We start from the raw sequence: 21,380 nt of genomic DNA, 5'->3' as shown, positions 1-21,380 counted from the left end.
CTTCCTGGGGTCCACCCCCTGTCCCCAGCCCTGGTAGGACAGAGACCTGGGCTGGAAGACAGAGCAGGTGTCACTGAGCCCTTGCCCCTCTCTGGGTCTTGGTTTTCCCACCCAGAAGAGTTGCATAAATAGCTCGTCCCAGAGCAGGACAGGTCGACCCAGATTCCAGGCAGGGCCCTGGCCTTTCAGTTCTGGAATCCAGGTGCACAAGGACCAAGGGCCAGCCAGGTGCCCAGTGTGTGCCGTGATCTTCTTTCCTGTCATCGAGCTTCCGTCCCCTGCAGGAACTCCAGCTCACTGGGAAACACCCACCCCTCTCCTGTAGTCTGCCCAGCAAGCCCTTCGTGACAGCAACCTGTCTGGTGGAACAAGACCCTACAGAAGGACCGCTTAGACTGGCCCGCGGCGCCCTCTGGTGGCCAGGCCGCCAAATGGCTACAAGTGGCCCGCAACTCATCTCAATCCCTGGACATGGTTAAAGATCCCAGCCTCGCGAACTGCTGAATGAGATGCTCTCTGTCTAGCCTGGGCCCAGGAATTGTCACAATTGCCTCTGGTGATTCTGACACCTACTGGAGCCTGCAAATCACTTCTGAATAGCCCAAACTGCAGGGCAGGAATTGCCGATAGGGGGATTTTCGGGCCGATGACCAAACCTGGGGACATTTAGACAGGGTTTCTCCAGGAAGGGTTGTGGACAGAAAGTGGACCAGCCAAGGAAGCAGCTCCCCCTCTGTTTCCTGAGAAACTAGGGATCTGGGCTGCCCAGGAGTTATATTCTTTGGCGGACTTTGTCAGTTTTCCAATATGTTTTCCTCAATAAGAAACAACAATAATTTTTTTTTTTTTTTTTTTTTTTTTTTTTTGAGACAGAGTCTCACTTTTGTTGTCCAGGCTAGAGTGAGTGCCGTGGCATCAGCCTAGCTCACAGCAACCTCAAACTCCTGGGCTCAAGCGATTCTCCTGCCTCAGCCTCCCAAGTAGCTGGGACTACAGGCATGCACCACCATGCCCAGCTAATTTTTTGTATATATATTTTTAGTTGGTCAATTAATTTCTTTCTATTTTTAGTAGAGACGGGGTCTCGCTCAGGATGGTTTCGAACTCCCAACCTCGAGCAATCCGCCCGCCTCGGCCTCCCAGAGTGCTAGGATTACAGGCGTGAGCCACCGCGCCCGGCCAACAACAATAATTTTTAAAAACAAAAGCACCCTTGACCCTTCTCAGAGCTCAGCTGATGGGGATTGAAAATCTGTCTACGCCTCCTCCAAGACCACCAGGAAATGGTTCCCACCTCCCCTGGCGGGTGAGGGGTGTCCATGAGGGATAGGGATTGACCAAGCGAGGCCTGGGGAGGCCGCGGTGGGATGCAGAGGACTGCACACCCCAGAGGGGCCAGGGCGCAGGAAGGCACACCACTACCAGCTGCCAGGACAAACGGCTTCATCCCTTCCACCCCTCACAGGTCCTCGTGGAGACAGGGGCGGGATTATCCCACTCACAGACGAGCTCTGGGCCGGGGGTGCCCAGGGTTGTGTAGCTTGAGTGCTGGCGGGAGGTGTGGACCAGATCTGTGTGGCTGTAGAGCCGCAGCTCTTCACCTGCCTCGACAGGCAGCAGGACTTTCAAGAGGATATTCCCATGTGGGACTGTGCGGGACCAGGGCACCCAGCTTCAGGGAGGGCAGCAGGGGCTCCTTTGCATTCCTTGGGGTCTCCCCAAAAGCCCAGAGCAGCTTGCCCTTGCTCACAGGCCCCTCAAAGCCCTCAAATCCGAATGCTGCTCTTCGGGGGCTACAGATGGCTGCTATGGGAAGCAGGCAAGATAGAGAAGGGCTCTGGGGACACGGAGGGGAGAAGAATCCATTTCTACCAACTGTGCTGCAGAGGCTGTGGGACAGGCCCCTCCTCTTGTCACTGCATGTGCCTAGACAACCACTTCCCTCCTGGAGCCTCCGTTTCCCCATGTATGAACCATGATCCTTGTGTAAACCAAGGCACCATCCCACAGCTGTGAGTTAGGAAACAGGCTCCGAGCGTGGAAGTGGCTTGTCTGGAGCCATCCAGATCTAAATGCAGGCTAGATACAAACCTGTCCCGGTCTCGGGTTGGCCTCTGCTGATCAGACCCTTATTCTGTCCCTCAGGCCCTGCACTGAACATGACTATCTTCTCACTGACACTGCTTCCTGCCAGTTGGGCCAGATTAGACCCCTGACCTAGTGTCCCAGTGACCCAGTGGCTTTGAGACACAGGCTGAGAAAGAAAGAGAGGCCTAGGGGGTTTGAACTGGAAGGTGGCAGAGTCCCTGCTAGGGCAGCACCTGGGGAAACTGAGTCAAGAGGAAGAGACAGAGGCTTGAGGGTAGTGGAGGTGAGAGAGGGGAGCCCTGAGCCCCAACTTCAATTTCATTACTGTTCTTGGCTGCTCCCAAGTTATATCCTTTGGTTTGAGCAGGATTCAGTAGCTTCCTGCTCCTCAGAGCCAAACACACCCCAACAAAGACAGTCCCTCCTGGAGGAAGGGTGAAACCCAGCCTGCAGGCCCTGAAGGCCCAGTGCAGGGGTCCCCTGTGGGTACCCTTCACTTTCTCTCTAGCCTGGCCTGAGACCCATCACAGACTGTCCCCCCAGTATGGGAGAAACCTGTGGCTTCCTAAGGCGGAGTCTCGGGGGGGGGGGGCAGGAAGGTAGCAGGATGTGCAGTGGCGAGTGTTGAGCACTGAGGTCAGTGGCTGAGGATCTCAGCTCTGCCATTTACAGGCTGTGTGTAACCTGAGGCAAGCCGCTGATCTTGAGTCTGCATTCCTGCGCCGCAGGCTTGTTAAAGGAGAGCCACAGGTCCCAAGCACTTGGGGGTTCTGGGTGCAGACATTCCACCTTGAAAACATAGGTTTGGTTTTGCATTTGGCTTCCTGATACCCCCATGTTTGTTTCTTTTTTTTTCTTTTTCTTTTTTTTTTTTTTTTTTGAGACAGAGTCTCACTTTGTTGCCCAGGCTAGAGTGAGTGCCGTGGTGTCAGCCTAGCTCACAGCAACCTCAATCTCCTGGGCTCAAGTGATCCTCCTGCCTCAGCCTCCCAAGTAGCTGGGACTACAGGCATGCGCCACCATGCCCAGCTAATTTTTTGTATATATATTTTTAGTCGGTCAATTAATTTCTTTCTATTTTTAGTAGAGACAGGGTCTCGTTCAGGGTGGTTTCGAACTCCTGACCTCAAGCAATCTGCCCGCCTCGGCCTCCCAGAGTGCTAGGATTACAGGCGTGAGCCACCACGCCCGGCCCCATGTTTGTTTCAATGTAAAAGAACGTTTTAAATCACCTATTTCTCCTCCCGAATCAGACCCTAAATATATGAAGCTGGTGCTCTAGGAAAGAGATACATGTTTAATCTGCAGCTTGGAGGACTTTGGGTGTGTCACCCTGTCCTCTCAGGCACCTGGTGTAGTAGACCTGGGGCAGTACCCTGGCTGTGCCTTGGTGAATGGCAGGGAATGAGACTCCAGCTCCAAGGTCCTGGCCTCCAGTTGAATCAGGATTCTGCCATGTGACCATAATAATCATCGAAACGTGCAATTTTCAGTATTTTAATGGAGGAGCTGGGAGGCCACCCCAGGCCAGGTCTGTGTGACTCACGACCCATGTCTTGTCTGTGACCATGCGTGAGTCACTTTCCCTTTTTGAGCATCAGCTTCCTTATATGCAAAGCAGAAATGAAAACAAAAATGTCAACAACCTTATAGATTTGTGCAAGACAGTGTCTAGCAAGTAGGTGCTCCAGAAGTAGTAGTCAATGTTGCCACTGCCGGCGTCACTCCCCCAATGCCCGGGAGATGGCTCAGATACCCTCCTCTCCTGCTCTAGGGGTGTCTCCCCCTTCCTCACTCCCTGCCCTTGCACTCTCTCCTCAGACACATGGCACCAGGACACTGCAGCACGTGCACAGACAATGCTTTAATCATATCGGAGGCAGCAGCCCGGCTGTGGCCTTGCCAGCTGCCATGCCACGACCAGCTCGGGGGCCACTGCCCTAATGGCAGAGTGGAGAGTTTGGGGTCAGGGCTGCAGCCCCTGGACCACACAGACCTTGTAGGAACAGGTGGTACTCACGACGCCAGCAGCCTGCAGACTTCTCTTCCTTCTGACAAGGAGTCTGAGATGCTTCATGCCCTTCAGACCATGGGGTGGCCTTCATGGGAGGCACGTGGGGCCAGGCTGGCCAGATCTGGGCTGACAGAGTCCCAGGGAAGGTGCCTGGCTCCAGGCTGGGCCATGGCTTAGGACCCTTGCAGGTATAGTGGCTGGGACAGCCTGGGAGACGTTGCTTCAAGTACATAGGAGGTGACAGCAGTGTCAGGCAAGTGCCTATTCCAGGGTCATCAGGAGGGAGGGTAGAAGCCCAGGAAGTGTGCGAGGCTGTTGGGTGAGGGCACCCAGGGGTTACCAGCGAACCAGCCTCAGCTCAATGGTTTCTCCATCCGTGGGTCTGTAGTCAGCAATACCTGCAGAAGCAGATGGAGCAAGGGGGGTTACAGGGCAGAGTGTCCTGTGTCCTACCCCCAACCTCGTCTTCTGGACCCCAACCTTGAGGCCAGGGCCTGCTAGATCCACTCAGGCCTTAGTGGTGGGGAGCTGGGAGCTGTCCAGAGCCAACCGAGAGGCTCTGAACTCAGTGTCCATGTGGTCCCTGAGGCCACAGGCTCATCTTTCACTGGGGGAGCCTCCAGAGGGCAGGGGCACAAGACAGCATGCTGGATGACAAACATGAGGCGAAAGGAAGCAAGACCACTAAAAACATCCAACAGGCAGGGTCACTGTCTTCATAACACCCAGCGGCCAGCGGGAAGAGAGACTTGCTCAGTGTGGGCCAGAGGAGAAGCAGGACCACCAGTGAAGAGTCCCAGGAGTCAGCCCTGCTCACCAGAAAGAATCCAGGCTCTGGTAGGACAACTGGGTTTAAGCCCCAGCTCTGTCACTCTTTGGCGTGTGGCTTTGGACGAGTTATTTGTGAGTGCCAGTGTTCTCACTGGTGAAACAGGGCTGCAGCCTGCAGGGGAGTTGACAGGGTCCTCTGAGAGCCCAGGTGTCAGGAATGTTTCCTCTCAATGGAGGTGCTATGGTCTGAATGTTTGCGTCCCCTCAAAATTCATATGTTGAAACCTAACCCCAAGGTGATGGCATTATGAGAACATGCTTTGGGAGGTGATTAAGTCATGAAGGTGCAGCCCTTATACAAGAGGCCCCAGAGAGTTGCCTTGTCCCTTGCGCCATGTGAAGACATAGCTAGAAGGTATCATCTGTGAGCCAGCAAGTGGGCCCTTAGCAGACACCAAATCTGTCAGTGTCCTGATCTTGGACTTCCTGGCCTTCAGAATTATGAGAAGTAAGTTTCTGTTGTTTGTAAGTTACCTAGTTTACAGCATTTTGTTATCACAGCCTGAATGGATTAAGACAAGAGGGAGCTCAATCACTATAACTCCCAGCCAATTTCTACCCCAAGGAAGGCAGAGGAGTGATTTATGCGATTGGTTAATTTGGGGAAGCATTTTGGCATGAGCGAGCCAGGCTCTTTTTCTTCTCATGGGAGTGGGCTTCCTGCTGGACTAGGGGTGCGGAGTGGGTGGGAGGTAGAGGCTTCAACTGCTCGGCTCTGCTTCCTGGCTCTCACCCTAACCTCCATTCTCTAGTCTTTATCGGTAATAGAACAGGCCAGATTTAGGGTCTCTACCTGCAGCTCCTTTGTTTTATTTCTCAATTTATTCTGAACAAGGCCAGGAAAAAAGAATGCTTTTTATTGGGCTCCCTGAGAAAAGTCCCATCTTCTAAAAAGCACGTGGCACAATGCCTGCCACATGGCAAGTGCCTCCTAAAAGGTCCTTGGGGTGTTGTAAAAGGAACTTAAGTAGCCAGAGTAGGGACAGATGACCTTTAAGAGTCTGTGCTGGCCAGGTGCAGTGGATCACGCCTGTAATCCTAACACTCTGGGAGGCCGAGGTGGCAGGATTGCTCAAGGTCAGGAGTTCAAGACCAGCCTGAGCAAGAGCGAGACGCCGTCTCTACTAAACATAGAAAGAAATTAGCTGGACAACTAAAATATATATATATATGACATTAGCCGGGCATGGTGCCACATGCCTGTAGTCCCAGCTACTCGGGAGGCTGAGACAGAAGGATTGCTTGAGCCCAGGAGTTTGAGGTTGTTGTGAGGTAGGCTGATACCATGGCATTCTAGCCTGAGCAACACAGTGAGATTCAGTCTCAAAAAAAAAAAAAGAGTCTGTGCAGTAACTGGGCTGATGCATAAGGATGCTCATCACAGTTTAGGGCATAAAAGCTAAAACTGGAAATATTCTTAAAAAGAAGAGAACAGACCCAAAGGACTCACAGGGAAGCAAAGCTGGAGCTCTGAAATCCTTAAAATTACAACACCCCTGAAATCCTCACTACCTCTGGACTTCTGAGCACATGAACCAATGGATGTCATATCATTGAAGCTAGTTTGCACTGTATTTCCTGTTACTTGCACCTCAGAGCAACTTAATGGATGATGTCCTATGTGGCTATTACAAAGAAAGATGAAGATGTGCATATACCAACATAGAAAGATGTCTATAATATATTAAGAATGAAAAAAACAGAGTTGCAAAACAGTATATAGAGCTGTGTTGTCCAATATGCTTGTCACTAGCCACATTCAGCAACTGAGCACTTGAAATCTTAGTACCAAAAGAAAAAGCAGGTAAAATATGTCATTAATAGTTTTATATTGATTACATCTTAGAATGATAATGTTTTGGATATTTTGGGTTAAATAAGATATATTATTAATATTATCTCATCAACTAGACCGTTTAATATTATATATGTGGGCAACATTTTATTTCCATTAAATGGCATTGATACAGAATATGGATCCTTTTTTTTTTTTTTTTTGAGACAGATTCTCACTCTGTTACCCTGGGTAGAGAGCAGTGGTGTTATCGTAGCTCACTGCAACCTCAAACTCTCTAACTCCCAGGCTCAAGAGATCCTCCTGCCTCAGCCTCCTGAGTAGCTGGGACTATAGGCACGTGCCACCACACCCAGCTAATTTCTTCTATTTTTAGTAGAGACAGAGGTCTTGCTTTTGCTCAGGCTGGTCTTGAATTCCTGAGCTCAAGCAATCCTCCCACCTCAGCCTCCCAGAGTGCTATGTTTATAGGCATGAGCCACCATGCCCAGCCACAGCTCCATTTTTTATGAAAAAACAAACTTACATATTTTAAAGTATCTAGAAGCAATTACACCAAAAGTTAAAGGTAGTTATTTCTAGGTAGCAATTTATAGGTGCTTTTAATTTTCTTCTTTTATAACTATCTGGTCCTAAAGTTTCCATAATAAAATTTTTAACAATTCAGTTAAATAAATTATATGCAATCTTTTTTTTTTTTTTTTTTTGAGACAGAGTCTCACTTTGTTGCCCAGGCTAGAGTGAGTGCCGTGGCGTCAGCCTAGCTCACAGCAACCTCAATCTCCTTGGCTGAAGCAATCCTCCTGCCTCATCCTCCCGAGTAGCTGTACAGACATGTGCCACCATGCCCGGCTAGTTTTTTGTGTATATATATATATATATATATATATATATATACATATATATATATATATTTTTTTTAGTTGGTCAATTAATTTCTTTCTATTTTTAGTAGAGACGGGGTCTCCCTCTTGCTCAGGCTGGTTTCGAACTCCTGGCCTTGAGCAATCCTCCTGCCTCGGCCTCCCAAAGTGCCAGGATTACAGGCATGAGCCACCGCGCCCGGCCTGTATGCAATCTTGAGCACCAATAGTTGTATAAAGCTGTGGCCCAGGAAGGCTCAGGGGAAAGCTGCGGTGAGTTGATGGGGCCTCGTAGCTGAGTAAGGTTGGGGTAGGAGACACATCCATGGGTGGCAGGCCACCAGTCTCACCTTGCAGCAGAGGGGTGTCAGGGTCTCGGAGGAGTTGCCAGAACTCACGTTCCCCGACTGCATTCCCCATCACGGAGGTCAGGTAGGGGCCTGACAAGGAGGCCTGTGTTTCATACCTACAAAAGGAAAGGCAAAGACAGAAGAGGTGACTGTTGTTCCAGCACCAGCAAAGTCCTACCCTGCCGTTCCTGGGCCACCTCACCATGGGTCCGTGGGTCTCACCTCACCCCCTCCTCTCCAGCCCCCTGGTACTGCCCGCTCAAGCTTCATCTCCACATTGACCGTGACCGAGGCCTCCAGCAAGGGGCACCTATTACATTTTCAATACAGCAGCTGTCCCCTCTCTGGGGACCCATGTTGTGGGGGGTGGGGGTCAGAAGCTGCCAATGCGCCATGAGAGAGGGCAAAGCCCATGTGTAGAGAGACACAGGGAAGTGGGAAGCGGAGGCAGAGACACCTAGTGGTGGCACTGGGTCTCTGTATCTCAGTGGCATTCCCCTCTTCTTGGGGCGGGTATGTTCAGTCTGATTTGGCAGACTCCACACTCCCCTTTGTGGAGAGAGTTGGTGTTTGACTTCTGGCACTGACAACCAAGAGAGTCCTTATCCACACTCCCCCTTCCCTAAGCGCCTCGCCTCCAACTCAGCGCCTTTCTCCAACCTGTCTGGATGCCACTGCCAAAGAGATCCTCATAAAACTCCATAGGTCATGTCCTTCCTCCTTCCAAAAGGAGGAAGCAGCATGAATCAGGGCTTCCTCTAGGACAGGGGCTTGAAGAAGTGAGTGGCATTTGCTAAGGGAGAAGGGGGGGGGCAGAGCCGAGAGGAGGGGTAAGAACAAAGGCACAGAGGTGCACAGAACTGGGGCGAATTTTAGGGAATGGTCTTGCAGAAGTGAGGGGTCTGGGAGAATGAGGAGTGGTGGCAGGAAGATGAACAAAAAGGAGGGGAGATTGTCAGAGGTAACAGGGGAGTGTTGTGAACAAACGTATTTTCTAGAAAGAGCCCTCTGGGGTGCTGTGTTATAATAGTTTTGGTCTTAGAGGGAGGGATTTTTTTAGTTTTAAGAAAAAGAAACCCACACAGGGTGACTTAGGCAAAGGGAAAGTATTGTTTTAGGGAATTCCCCAGAACAGCCCTTTTCCCATTCCTTAACTCTCAGGGTACATGTGGCTGCTGGGGGCTACTTCTCTCCACGTCTGCCTGTCTGTCTCTCTCTCTGCTGTGCGTCCAAGGACCTCAGACACAGCCTCCCTGCCGGGCACCCACTGGCACCAGGAGGGGACTATTTGTCAGACTGGTGTCCGTGATGTCTTCCCAGGGGTCCTTGAACTCTGAATAAAAACATTACATTCTATTTGTTTTTCATTGTGATGACAATATCCAAATGTGTGTAATAGCAGGTTCTGGGTAATCTCCATGTGTAGGAGGCTGAACCCTGCCAAGAGCACTCAGTCTGTGTGTGGCCGTCTATGACTACGTGTGTGTTGCTCTATGCTCTGCAGGTGACCAGAAACAGAAAGAAGGCAGCCTTCATAGTGAATGGAGTGCCCAGGGATCATGATCAGGCTCGATGGTGGCTCAAATACAGGGGAGTGCCGAAGCACAGGGCTCACCCAGTGTTGGCAGCGTACACCTGCACCCCCATAGACAGTGCTTATTTGAATGTTATTGGGATTTCTATTTTTCTTTCTACTTAATTTGCAATTGTTTAGAATTTATAGCTGTCTAAAGCTAGAAAGAGAAAAGACTTTCTATTTAGTAAACATATTAATATACATCTAAGTCATATTGTAGAAGAAGGAACTTAACCTGGGGTCTGGGAGCACTTTTGTCCCTCAAAGGAGGCATTGGTCTGGTGTCTAGGCCAGGAAATCTGGATGACCCCAAGGTGCCAGTAGTGGGCCTTTCCTGGTTGCAGGATGTTGCTCTCTGGGAATTCATAGAAACTGGGGTCCTCTCAAAGTAAGACACATCATTCTAGGAGAAAAGTCTGGGGTTTGTGTGACCTGCTGGAAGGCACTCAAGATCTCTGGGCCAGATTCTTCGTTGGTAACAAGAGGATCACATCTGTTTCATTTAGGCCTGTATAGGCCCTGGCATCGCATAGCATTCCGGACATGCCCATCCTCAGACTTGACTAATCTCAGGGTAAGAAGTAAGTTTTACACTGTCCCACCCCCTTGGGGTAATTAATAACAGGATTAGACCAAGATTTGATAATAAGAGTTCTTACTCTGATTAAAGCAAACCTGTATTGAGCACTTGCTATGTGCTGGGCCCTGCACATATAAAAAGCACATGCCACCATCTCTAAGTACATACATTAACTCCTGGAGTCGTTGACTTGGCCCTGTGAGGAGAGGGCACAATGGGTGTCCTCACTGAGTTGCAGGTAAGTAACTGGCTCTGGGTCCCTAGTTGGAGAGTGGCTGAGCTGGGATTCCAGTTGGGGGGGGGTCCACTTCCAGAGCCTGCTCTCTTACTGACAGTGCCGGCCCACACCTCCCTGTGTCCATGACAATGTGGGCAAGAAAGGGGTAAAGAAGGTAGAAGTAGAAGCTGGGCCAGTGCCTCTCCTGAGGGAACCTGCCTCTGTCCACTGTCCCTTTCATGACACTGTATCAGGAGGGTGGGGTCAGGTGAGGGCTGGGAGGTGGGGGTCTCACGTGAATCCTCCTAGCTCGTGGGCCATCTTCAGGACATCTTCCAAGGGGGACCCAGCAAGGACAAAGACGGATTGTTTGTACGGCGGAACGATGCTGAGGACCTTTAGTGTGACGCTGATGATCTCTGGGGTCAGTGAAAAGGTCTCTGTAGCTGGTCCCAACAAAACTGTGTTGGGGAAAAAGCAAGGGGCAGCTGGCATGAGGACATGGAGCCTGGACGTTAGTTCTCCTGTCTTTCCTCAAAGACACTGTGGCCACTGGACCTCATCCCTCCCATGTTCTCATCTCAGTCAATGCCACCAGCACCTGCTCAGCTGAAACCTGGCTGCCATCCCAGCCTCCCTTGCCCCTTGGCCCTCATATCCCCTCATGACCATGGCCCACCCAGAGTCAGGCCCCTCACTGGTTTCTCTGCCTCCAGTATCCCTGTTCCCCCGCGTTTGCCACAAAGCATCCTAGACAACTCTTTCTAGATCATGCATTTGTTCACATCACTCCCCTGTTGCCTCTGACGATCCCCACCCCCTTTTCATCCATCTGCCTGCTACTCCTGCTCATTCCCCAAGACCCCACTCTTCTGCAAGACCATTGCTCCAACTCCCCCAAATTCTGTGCACCTCTGTGCATTTGTTCTTGGCTCTGCTCTCCCTTATCCCTTCTCCACTGGACAATGCCACTCACCTTGTCAACCCCTCTCTCAGATGAAGCCCTGATTCATGCTGCTGTTGGAGCTCACCATGTTGGGTCAGAGTTACCATAATGCATCCCTCCCCATTCATTCATTCATTCATTCATTCATTCATTCATTCATCCATCCATTCATTCACTTAAACATTTCTGTACTCGGTGTCACACAAGGTGCCCACCCAGAGCTCTCCATTTGGTGTCTTCCTCCCCACACTGTGAGCTGCTAGAAGCAGTGACCACATTTTAGCTGCTGTGTCCCATGCACACCTACAAACTCACACTGACTTGGCAAATCGGGACCCAGCAAACCTTCCCTAACTGGGACATGCAGATGTCAACGAGCACTCAGCAGATCGGAAAGGGCTGTGCCTCTGTGAAAGGTTCAGCTACCTCGTGGTGCCAGGCAGTCTGGGGAGATTAGATCAACATATGTCTTGTGGTTCAGGACAGGCAGCAGCTGGGAAATCACAAGAGTGTTCTGGAAGACCTCGTTTTGCAGGCTGGCCAACAGAGCAGCTTTCGCCTTGAGGCACGCTGTGGCCAGCTCCAAATGGGATGTGGAGGACGTCATCAGCATCTGGTGACAGAGTGAGGAAGAGAGGGGGAAGGTGGGTCAGCCAGTAGGGAGAAACCAGGTCTTCCAGTTCCTGACCAGTGCACCCACGACTGACCCCCAGGATGGCCACCGCTCCAGGGTCTCTTTCCCACCTGCAGTGCCAGTGGGGTGCTGTAGACATTTCCAAAGTGGCCCTCAGGGGTCTGCGCCCTCAGGATCTTCTCTTGCACTGTCCTAATGGCCATGGTGATCTGTAGTCTCTGACTGGGGTTGAAATGGGAGCGCTCCAGACAGGTGAAGGCCAAGCCTGCCATGGCCACCGTGTCTGTGGGGAACAGGACATGTGATGGGCTGGGAAGCCAAGGGGACCAGGCCAGGCAGGGCCTCGGGGGTCAGGTCCTTAGGGCAACAGGCAGCCACCAGAGGTTGAAGAAGGGAGCAACATGATCAGATCAGCTAGGGGTCCCAACTCAGCCCACTATGCCCAGGACTCTCCCAGTCTGAACACTGAAAGTCCTATGTCTCAGGAAACTACTCAATCCTGGGGAAACTGGTTGGGTGGGTCACTCCACTCCTTGAAGGGCTAGAAGTTAGGGAGAGAGACAAGAGGATGGAGGCCCACAAGGACTTGACCCCACCTCACTTGTTCCCAAACCTGGCTGCACATTGGAATCACCAGGAGAGTTTTAAGCCAACCAACACGTGGGTACATTTAAAACTCTCCTGCCCCCCAGATCTCCCAGGTGATTTTACTGTGTCCATAGTGGTTTTTCCACAAGCTTCTGAGGCAGAACAAACGCCCTCCTGGCAGGGGCTCTGCTGCCTTCTTGTCTATGGACACCAAATCCCCAACCTACCACATCCTACGCCTAACCTATGTGACATTCACTTATGGAATGCCAGGCCCAGAAGAAACCTTGAATCACAAGGATAAGAAATGGAAACAGAGGCCCAAGGTCACTCAGTGAGGAAGCAGGTCCAGAATCCAGGTCCCAGGCTTGCTAGCTCATAGGATGCTGAGGTCATAGCTATGTATCCAGGGCTGTCTCTGTGCCAGGTATGTGCTAAGCCTTTTACTTGTAAAGGCATCCTTTATCGAGATGCTGCTGGGAGGTCATCTTACAGAAGCTGAGACAGAAAGGCCACCTGACTTGCCCAGGGGGCCCTAGGATGAGTGTGTGATGGTCTGGTTCCCCATCCAGCTCCAAAGCTGGCTCACAGCTGCTGGCCCACGCTCAAGCCCTCACCATGTCACTCCTAAAGGACTCGATAAGGAGGGGTCCCAAGGAAAGGTGAGCATGGGGCCAGAGCTTGGAGGCCTTCAGTGGACTGAGTGCTTAGGGAGTGCTAGGGTAGCACCTGCCAGGATCTAGCCCACTCACCTACAGAGAGGTGGCCCTGGTGGAGATGTTGTTCATGTTCCACAGCATACAGGAGCTTGTCCACCACATTGTTATGAACCCGCTTCTGGTGGACACACAGGGCCAGGATGGCCAGGCTGTACTGGTAGTAGCTGGTGTGGGGGTGACCCCTGTGCCCTGGGAGGTGGGGAGAAAGCCAAGGGTGGAGCAGAAGTGAACCAGAAGGTGGGGGGAGCCATTCCAGGTGGAGGGAACACATATGAGGCCCCTGGCTTGTGAGCTGAGAGCAGGCCAGTATGGCCAGAGCCCATGGAGGGCAGGCAAGTGTGAGAATGAGAGAGACAGTGAGCAGAGCCTGGAGAAGAGGAAAGGGCAAACTGGCCAGGCCTGAGGGCTGTGCACAGAGCAGTGAGGGACCCTGCAGGGTTTAAGCAATGCTAACAAGATCAGATTTATATGGAAAAGGCTCACTCTGGCTGCTGTGTGCTGGGTCAAGTTAGGAGGCAGCAAAGTTAGCAGAGACAGACTAAGGAGTAAGTAGTAAGGAGGCTGTGTGGTTAGTTGTCCCAGAAGGTAGATAGTTAGGTCAATCTTGGTGGCTGAGCATGAGGCATTGCGAACAGAGTACAAGTGGAGTGCAGGAAAGGCTGGATCAAGGATGCTAACTGGGGCAGGCCCAAACATCCAGGTGGACAATGAGGTGGGCAGAATGGAAGATGGGGAAGAATCCTGGGGAGAAAATCCAAAGTTCTGATTCTCCTCAGAGAATGTCATCTGATGAGCCCTCCCAGCTGCTCCCCACCCCCAGAAGATGGTATCCCCTCACCAGTGGCCCTCTTCTCCTCCTCTAGGAACCGCTTGAGCTGTGAGACCAGCCTGTCGCCCTTGTGGCCCCCAACAAACTCGCAGTTAGCCCTGAGAGCAAGCAGGTAGAGGGCCAGCTGGCCCATGGAAGGCTTGGCCTGGCAGTGACTGTTGTGATCGCTGGAGGCAGACCTAGAACAAGGCCAGTTAACAACACCTTTGTGAGAAAGCGTCACCCGGGTAAGTCTTGCTTGGGGGGTGCCCCCCACCAACATCACAAAGTGGAAAAAATCCTAACAGTTGGAAACTGCTAGAACTCCCCAAATTAGATGGTTAGCTATGTGTTGGTGTGAGATGTATGACACAAACATTTAATAAAGATGAAAGATTAAACTCAAAGATAAACTCTGAAGGCTCCCGCATCCAAATCACCTGTGTCTGCCCTACCCTTTCAGCCCTGCTTCGACCATACACTCTCTTTTCTCTCCTCTCTCTGCCCAGGATCCACTTCTCAAGAGGGAGTCCAGGCAGGAGGCACTCCATGGTGCTCCTGATTCTCCACCTCTCATTCAAACCCCAGAACAGGCCTCTCCTTAATGCCCCTTGAAAAGGAAGCTCAGAAAGATGCTGCTTCTGGGCTCAGCATGAAAGAATGTGGTCATAGATTAGTGATGTCTGCTTCAGGCACAGGATAGGGCAATATCAGTATGAGAGCCCTGTGTTAGCACCCCTGATGTAGTCCAACCAACCCCTTCAATCTACAGATGGAGAAAGGCCCAAGGAGACAAAATTTGCCTAAGGCCTGCCATCAAAGCATTGACAGACCCAAACCAGAATCCAGGTCTCCTGTCTCTTAAGATGTGGAGCAAGACATGGGGAAAGAAGAGTGTGGCAATACCCCAGGAGACACTGCTGATAATTGAGCTTGAGGCTATGCAAGTAGAGGTCCTCCTTGGTCCCAGCCTGCAGGCTGGAGAGGCGCAGGCCCACGTAGATGCTGGGGTTCAGGTGCTCCGGGGACAGCAGGTCCATCCAAGGCAAGAGGTGCTGGCCCAGCTTCTCTACCAGCCGGCTATCTACCTCTGGTATTTCTTAGGAAAGAAAATGGTGCAAGTGAGGTGGCAGGGAAAGACCACCAGCAGGGAATTGCTCTGACTTTACCAGGATCTTCCCCAGGGAATACACACCTCTATCCCTACCTCCACCCAGCAGTACCCCACTTGCACAGGAAGTGCAACCATACTGAAAGGCAGTGCAATGGTAATGCAGGTATCCCAAAAGAATGGTTGGAGTGAGCCAGGGAGAAGTGGCGGGTTGAGGGCAGAGGATGCTGTTGCCAGGCAACCACTCTGTCCATCAGAGGTGACAAAGAGACTGGATGCCAAGCTATGGGATGTACCCCAGGCACCAAGCCCAATCTCACTTGGTCCTCATGCCAGTCCAGTGATGTAGTTACTGTCATCATCGCTTTGCACAAAAGAAGAAACAGAAGTTCAAAGTTGTGTTGTGTCTCATACAAGGCTGCAGAGTCAAGGACAGATCTGACTATAAAGGCCTTGCTCTTTGGTGCCCTGCTGAATGTGTCTACCCCTTAACAAAAACTTCAGCCACACACAGAACATGTTCCACACCTGATTTTCAACGGCTGCAGCCTGCCACCTGGTTAACCACTTCGGGACTGCGGTCACCGGCTGGGAAACCTTGCCCACAGCCGGCACTCACAGTCCACACGATAGCTTATGCTGTGCATTGACAACGAATCCGTTTTGCTCTTGTGTGATGAGGAAAGCTTTAAAGCACTGAAAGCTTCTTTTACTATACAGGCAGCTTTACTTGTAATGTAAATCAGAATAGGTAACATATACATATATGTTTTTATTATGTTATTTATAAATGTTCACAATTTTATTTTGATAAATGAAAAATCAGAAAAGTCATATCATGGCTGTCGGCTAAAGTCGCTGTGGGCGTTCATCTGTGGCTATCGACTATAGTCGATGCTGGTCCCGAAGTGGTTAATTGGGGCTGCCTGGTGAAACAACCTCCACGGACACCTCAGAATAATTCTTTTCCTTCCATCTCTGTTTAAGTGAAGAGCCTGTGATTGTGAGGTGAGCTCTTAGAAAACAGTCACAGCTTGCAGCCATTTATCTGTGAGCTGTGGGATTGGCTTGAAGCTGTGCGGCCAAAATGCTGAAATACCCTGGAAGCAGAAGTCTCAGGGATGTTTCCCAGCTGAGTGCCGCCTGCCTCCCCTGGGGAAGGGACCTGAGCTCCGCACAAGTCTGGTTGCCTTGGAGGCACTTTGAACTTTTTGTCCCCATTTACTGCCTCCCAGTTGCTGTCGGGCTCTAGCTGCCCAGTGGTGGCCTCCACGGTGCCACATCCCAGGGGACTAAGGAAAGGAACCACACTGCAGAGTGCTTCGCCCACCTCCTGGGCCTCCTGGCGTGAGCACCAGTGTTCCTGGAGCACAGCCCCATCTCTCTCCAGGTTTCCCAAAAGTCAGATATCTGTTGCTATAAGGTGACCACTGACTGGCATGAAACCCTACATAATCCTTTGCTGTGTGGGCTCAGGCCAGAACACATGGCTGGTTTCTCACCAAATGTTAATTAAGAGAAATTGAGGGGTTGCTTCTCTTTTCCCTTTGTCTCACTCAGAGCCTTGCTTTTTTTTTTTCCTGCAGAGATAGAGTCTTGCTCTGTTGCCCAGGTTAGAGTACAGTGGCACAATCATAGCTTACAACAACCTTGATCTCCTGCGCTCAAATGATCCTCCTGCCTCAGCCTCCCAAGCAGCTGGGACTATAGGTGTACACCACCACAACCGGTTAAATTTTAAAATTTCTATTAGAGATGAGAGTATTGCTGTGTTGCCCAGGCTGGTGTTGAACTCCTGATCTCAAGGGATCCTCCTACCTCAGCCTCCCAAATTGTTGGGATTACAGGTATGAGCGACTGCACTCAGCTCACTCAGAGCCTTTCTTTTGTCTTTCTCCATTTCTGTAGGTCTCTCTCTCTTGGTCTCTGAGGCTCTCTCTCAGTCTTTCCCAGCCTCTGTGTCTCTGGTCATCTGTCCCTCCTCACCTCTCTTTCCCTCTCCCTTTTCTTGAAGCTGGTAAGGTAGCCCCTGCCCTCACCCTGGGCTCTGACCTCCAGCACGATGAGTCAGGACAGGGTTAGAAGTGATAAGACGAGGAGGAGGCGGCTGTAAAGGGAGGCTGATAACCACAATTCAACCTCCTTGCAGGAAGGAGCCAGGCAGATTCACCCAGGGTAATAAAAGTAGTTTGGGGCCAGCGCTCTGCCCACAAGACCAGCCCTGCCAGCTGGGACTAAATGGCGCTGACATTCAGGAACACAGGAGTCCACCTTGCATTAGCCTTAGGGCAGCAATCCCTGGCAATTTCATAACCGTACAGAGCTTTAAGCTCGGAAAGCAGGCATTATACCATGGGATCCTGTCTCATACCCCGCCAAGGAGGAAGGCAGGGGAGCATTCTTAGCCCAGGTGAGGGAATGAGGCTGGGTATGATTCAGTGATTCAGTAGCAGTGAGCTGCACCCCAGGCCCCAGCTCAAGGTTGTCCAGACCCTGAGGGGAGGGGACTTTTGTGGGGTCAGGCTAATGAGCTAACTGTCCCAGGCTGAGGACTGGGCCGGCCAGGTCTGCAGGAGGGAAAGCTCTAGCTGGTTGAACCCAGTTCTCTTCTGAGGACTGTCTGGGCAAGAACAAAGAGCCCAGGGCTGAGGGGTCTGATTGCACCTGTAGAAAGGCTTCTGGTGCCCAGGGAAGACCCTAGCTTGAAGTGCTAAGAACTGAGTTTGACAAAGCTCTGGTAAAGCTGGAGCACCTTGAGCAGGTCATCTGGCCCTTCCAACCCTTGGCTTCTTTATCTGACACCTGGATATGACCATACCTGCCTCTCAGGTTTCCCGAGAATTACAAGAGAGCATGGTGATGAACACAACCCTGCATGCAGAGTTCAAGGAGGGAAGAAAGAAGAGAGATGGGTAGCCCAGAGTCCTGAAGCCCTCTGCTCCCTGCTCCCTGCCTGGCCCCAGAGCATGAGTGGCTCTGAGCCTGTGCACTCAGACTCACAGGTCCTAAGGGGTCCCAAGAAGTTCCTGGGGGCACAGCTGTGGGACACAGAGCCAGAGCAGACAGGGCCTCCAAATCTCCCTTTCCTCTGCCTGGAATGCTTGTCCCCAACTGATGAGGAAAACCTCATCAGCTCCTTTTCCTCCTTTGGGACTCAGCTCTCATATGGCCTCCTGGTCCTCAGAAATCCTGCCCCAACCTCCTTTCCTGAATCAGTGGCTCCTGGTTGGCTTCCTTTTCAGCATTCACCGTAGCCCAATGTGTCATTTGATTTCTTTTGTCCACTCCCTTCACTGGAATATAAGCTCTAGGAAGGCAGGGATTGGACCTGCCTTGCTCTTTGTTCTTTCCCCAAAGCCTAACACTGGGCCTGGCACAGAAAAGGATTAGTAAGTATGTGTTGAATGAATAAATGAATGAATGAATGAATGAATGGAGGAGATCTAGTCTGGTGAGGAATCAGACATATTAATCTCAATACAACATGCTGGCTGGGCACGGTGGCTCACACCTGTAATCCTAGCACTCTGGGAGGCTGAGACAGGAGGATTGCTTGAGCTCAGGAGTTTGAACCCAGCCTGAGCAACAGCAAGACCCTATCTCTACTAAAAATAGAAAAAACAAATTAGCCAGGCAACTAAAAATAGAAAAAAAAAAATAGCTGTGTGTGGTGGCACATGCCTGTAGTCCCAGCGACTCTGGAGGCTGAGGCAGGAGGATAGCTTGAGCCCAGGAGTTTGAGGTTGCTGTGAGCTAGGCTGCCGCCACGGCACTCTAGCCCAGGCGACATAGCAAGACTGTGTCTCAAAAAAAGTAAAAATAAAAAAAAAAAAAGAAAAGTCAATACAACATGCTAAATGCTGAGGTCCAGCTAAGCCCAAATTGCTTTGGAAGCCCAGAGGGGCAGATAAGTTCCCCCATCCTACCCTTAAGCCTTAGTTTCCCCAGATATATAACGAGAGGCTTGGACAAGATAGTGCTCCCTACTAAGGACCCAGGAGGAAAGAGGAACGGGGTAGAGATCAGTTACTCACCACAGATCTCAGCAACAGCCCCCAGGGCCCCCAGGAGGAAGAGGAAGGCCCCGAGGTGCCCCATGGTAGGAGCAGGTGGGTGAGCAGTGGGCAGGAAGCAGGACAGACTCCTAGGACTGGTCTTGCAGAGGCTTTCCTGACCACAACTGGTCACTGCTCCGAAAAAGGCAGCTTCCTGTCACTGATTAATCCTCCACGCCCGCTGTGTGCTGCTAAGTCAGCAGAGAGAAAGGGGAAAAGGTCTGTTGTTGAAGGAAAAAGAAGACCAAAGAACAGAGGAAGGAAAGGCAGGGCAGCCTTCCTAGAGGTAGGGGACAAGGACAGGAGGAGGGCAATTAGGACCATGTGAGACATCTTGAGGCCACCCACGTTCTGTCCCCACTGCCCGGGCCCAGTACAGAGTGCCTGACATCTGATCTGCCCAAGTCTGCCCGACTGTGCCTGCCTGGTGTTCCCCTAGCTGTTCCAGCAGTGGACCAGCAGGACCGGGGTGCCTACCTGGTGCTCCTCACAAAAGGAGCCCCTCCAAGCGCCCACCCTGGCTGGGGACAAGAAGCGGAAGGAACAGGGAGCTGCAGCTGCAGAGGTCACGTGAGCAGGACTGCCGGAGTCAGCTGTTCTCTAGCAAGCCCAGGGCGGGGGAAGCTGCTGGCTCCAGACCAGACAGGGCTAATTTTCAACAACAAAAAAAACAAACAAGTTAAAGAATGAGATTGAATCAATTGAGTCACAAAGCCACAGAAAGTCGAGAAAGACGGCTGCTTGCCAAGACCAGGAAAAGTAACCTTAAAAAAAATTTCTGCAAAGAGAAAAGTAACAAAGGAGTCTTCATCTGCCCAGCCCCACAGAATCATCAATGTATGAGTTAAGGAGTTTGAAATTGTTCCTCCTGTGTGAGAGGACAGGGTTGGACAAGATCATTCTAACAGCTACCTTCTAGCTCAACTTGTAAAGATATTATGACCTTAAAACACCTCTCTCTAATCATTTCCACATAAGATTTTTATTGCAATTATTTTTATGGCAAATTGCCAAGATTCATTCTTTCACAATAATCTATTTTTTTGCCTGATTTATCACATGTCAAGTTCTTGACATAGATAAATATAAACATGTGCATCTGTTTACGGAAGTACTTGAAAATTTTAAGTAAGTCCAGTGCTGGAAATCTGGGTGTGACCGGTAGGGGGAGAATCCTTGGAAGGTTCTGGGGAGGGAGGGCTGCCAGCCAGGGCTCAACTCCTGCAGAACTGTGGATTCAGACCTTCAGGGGGGCCATGGTGGGGTGTGTGCAATGGAGCCACCTTTGTCCTGAATAGGACTGCCCTGGACCCTCCCCCTGACTCCCCCGCCCACCACAACCCTCTGCCTATGGTAATGGCCATTGTGGTTCCTGCTATTCCACGAGGGCAGCCTGGAGGAGGTGGCCAAGGCAGAGACTCTTCCTATCATCAGCCTCTGGTGAGAAGTAGCAGCATCCTTCCAGAGGGTCACCTCTGATCACCAAGGTTGCAAGTTTGCCATGGTAAAGAAGACAGACACCCACCTGCCCACCTGCCAGGACTGAGCACCAGGGTGTCCGGGAGTAGGAAATAGAACGACAGTGCATTTCCCACAGGTATTAGAAAGAGTGACTAATCAGGAGTGGATCTGAGCTGTTTTCGGTTATGTGGTCAGGGAAAAGAGAAAAAGAAAAATGATCGAATCAGTTAGATAAGGATTTCTGTTTGAGGAACTATAGCTGAGAAAGTGAAAACCAGCTTGGAATGAGAAAGTATAATGAAAGTCTGCCTGTCCTGGCATTAGACTGGGATAACAGGCACAGATAAAGCCAGCAACATTAACAGGAAACATTATTTCTACCAAGGTCATGCATACTACAGCTGTAAAGTGTCCTGATAGCCATGTTCTTTGAGTGACTACTGCATTTTTACTGAGGTTTCCTTTTTTTCCCTAAAAATCACAAACTACCAGAATTTTGCTATTTGAAATCATATTAGTAAGAATAAAACATCCCACTATTGCCTGGAAGAGCTAAGTCACTTTGATGCCGAGAAGCAGCTCAGATAAGGAATTTCTGGACTCAACATTCCACATTTCTCTTAACTTTGCAGTTTCAAAGGAAACAGCACTCAGGGTCCACTTTGCTGTCTAGACCCTATACACACAGGCCTGCAATGCTTTGAGCCTATCCAAATACTGCTTTGTTTACTTCACCTTCCCCCA

The 21,380-nt window shown here is 50.9% G+C and overlaps 1 protein-coding gene across 2 annotated transcripts; it reads right to left on the bottom strand.

Moving 5' to 3' along the window:
* Window positions 1–3,932: 3,932 nt before the first annotated feature.
* Window positions 3,933–19,756, bottom strand: TCN2 (transcobalamin 2). Of its 2 annotated transcripts, none has more exons than XM_020282918.2 (10): window positions 19,653–19,756; window positions 19,155–19,363; window positions 14,916–15,108; window positions 14,040–14,209; window positions 13,235–13,390; window positions 12,005–12,177; window positions 11,687–11,873; window positions 10,610–10,775; window positions 7,942–8,057; window positions 3,933–4,500 (listed from the first exon to the last, which is right to left on the bottom strand). In XM_020282918.2, exons 2-10 carry the CDS (start codon window positions 19,216–19,218, stop codon window positions 4,439–4,441), a joined length of 1,287 nt encoding a protein of 428 aa, XP_020138507.1. In that variant the 5' UTR covers window positions 19,219–19,363; window positions 19,653–19,756; the 3' UTR covers window positions 3,933–4,438. The 2 variants fall into 2 exon arrangements, with proteins under 2 accessions (XP_020138507.1, XP_012619377.1); XM_012763923.3 differs by having other exon boundaries at window positions 19,155–19,366; window positions 19,653–19,751.
* Window positions 19,757–21,380: the final 1,624 nt, after the last annotated feature.

Source organism: Microcebus murinus, chromosome 22 (assembly GCF_040939455.1).
Source record: "Microcebus murinus isolate Inina chromosome 22, M.murinus_Inina_mat1.0, whole genome shotgun sequence".
Taxonomy (NCBI): domain Eukaryota; kingdom Metazoa; phylum Chordata; class Mammalia; order Primates; family Cheirogaleidae; genus Microcebus; species Microcebus murinus.
Note: the sequence above shows the minus strand (reverse complement) of the source record. Positions and strands in the feature narration are given on the sequence as shown.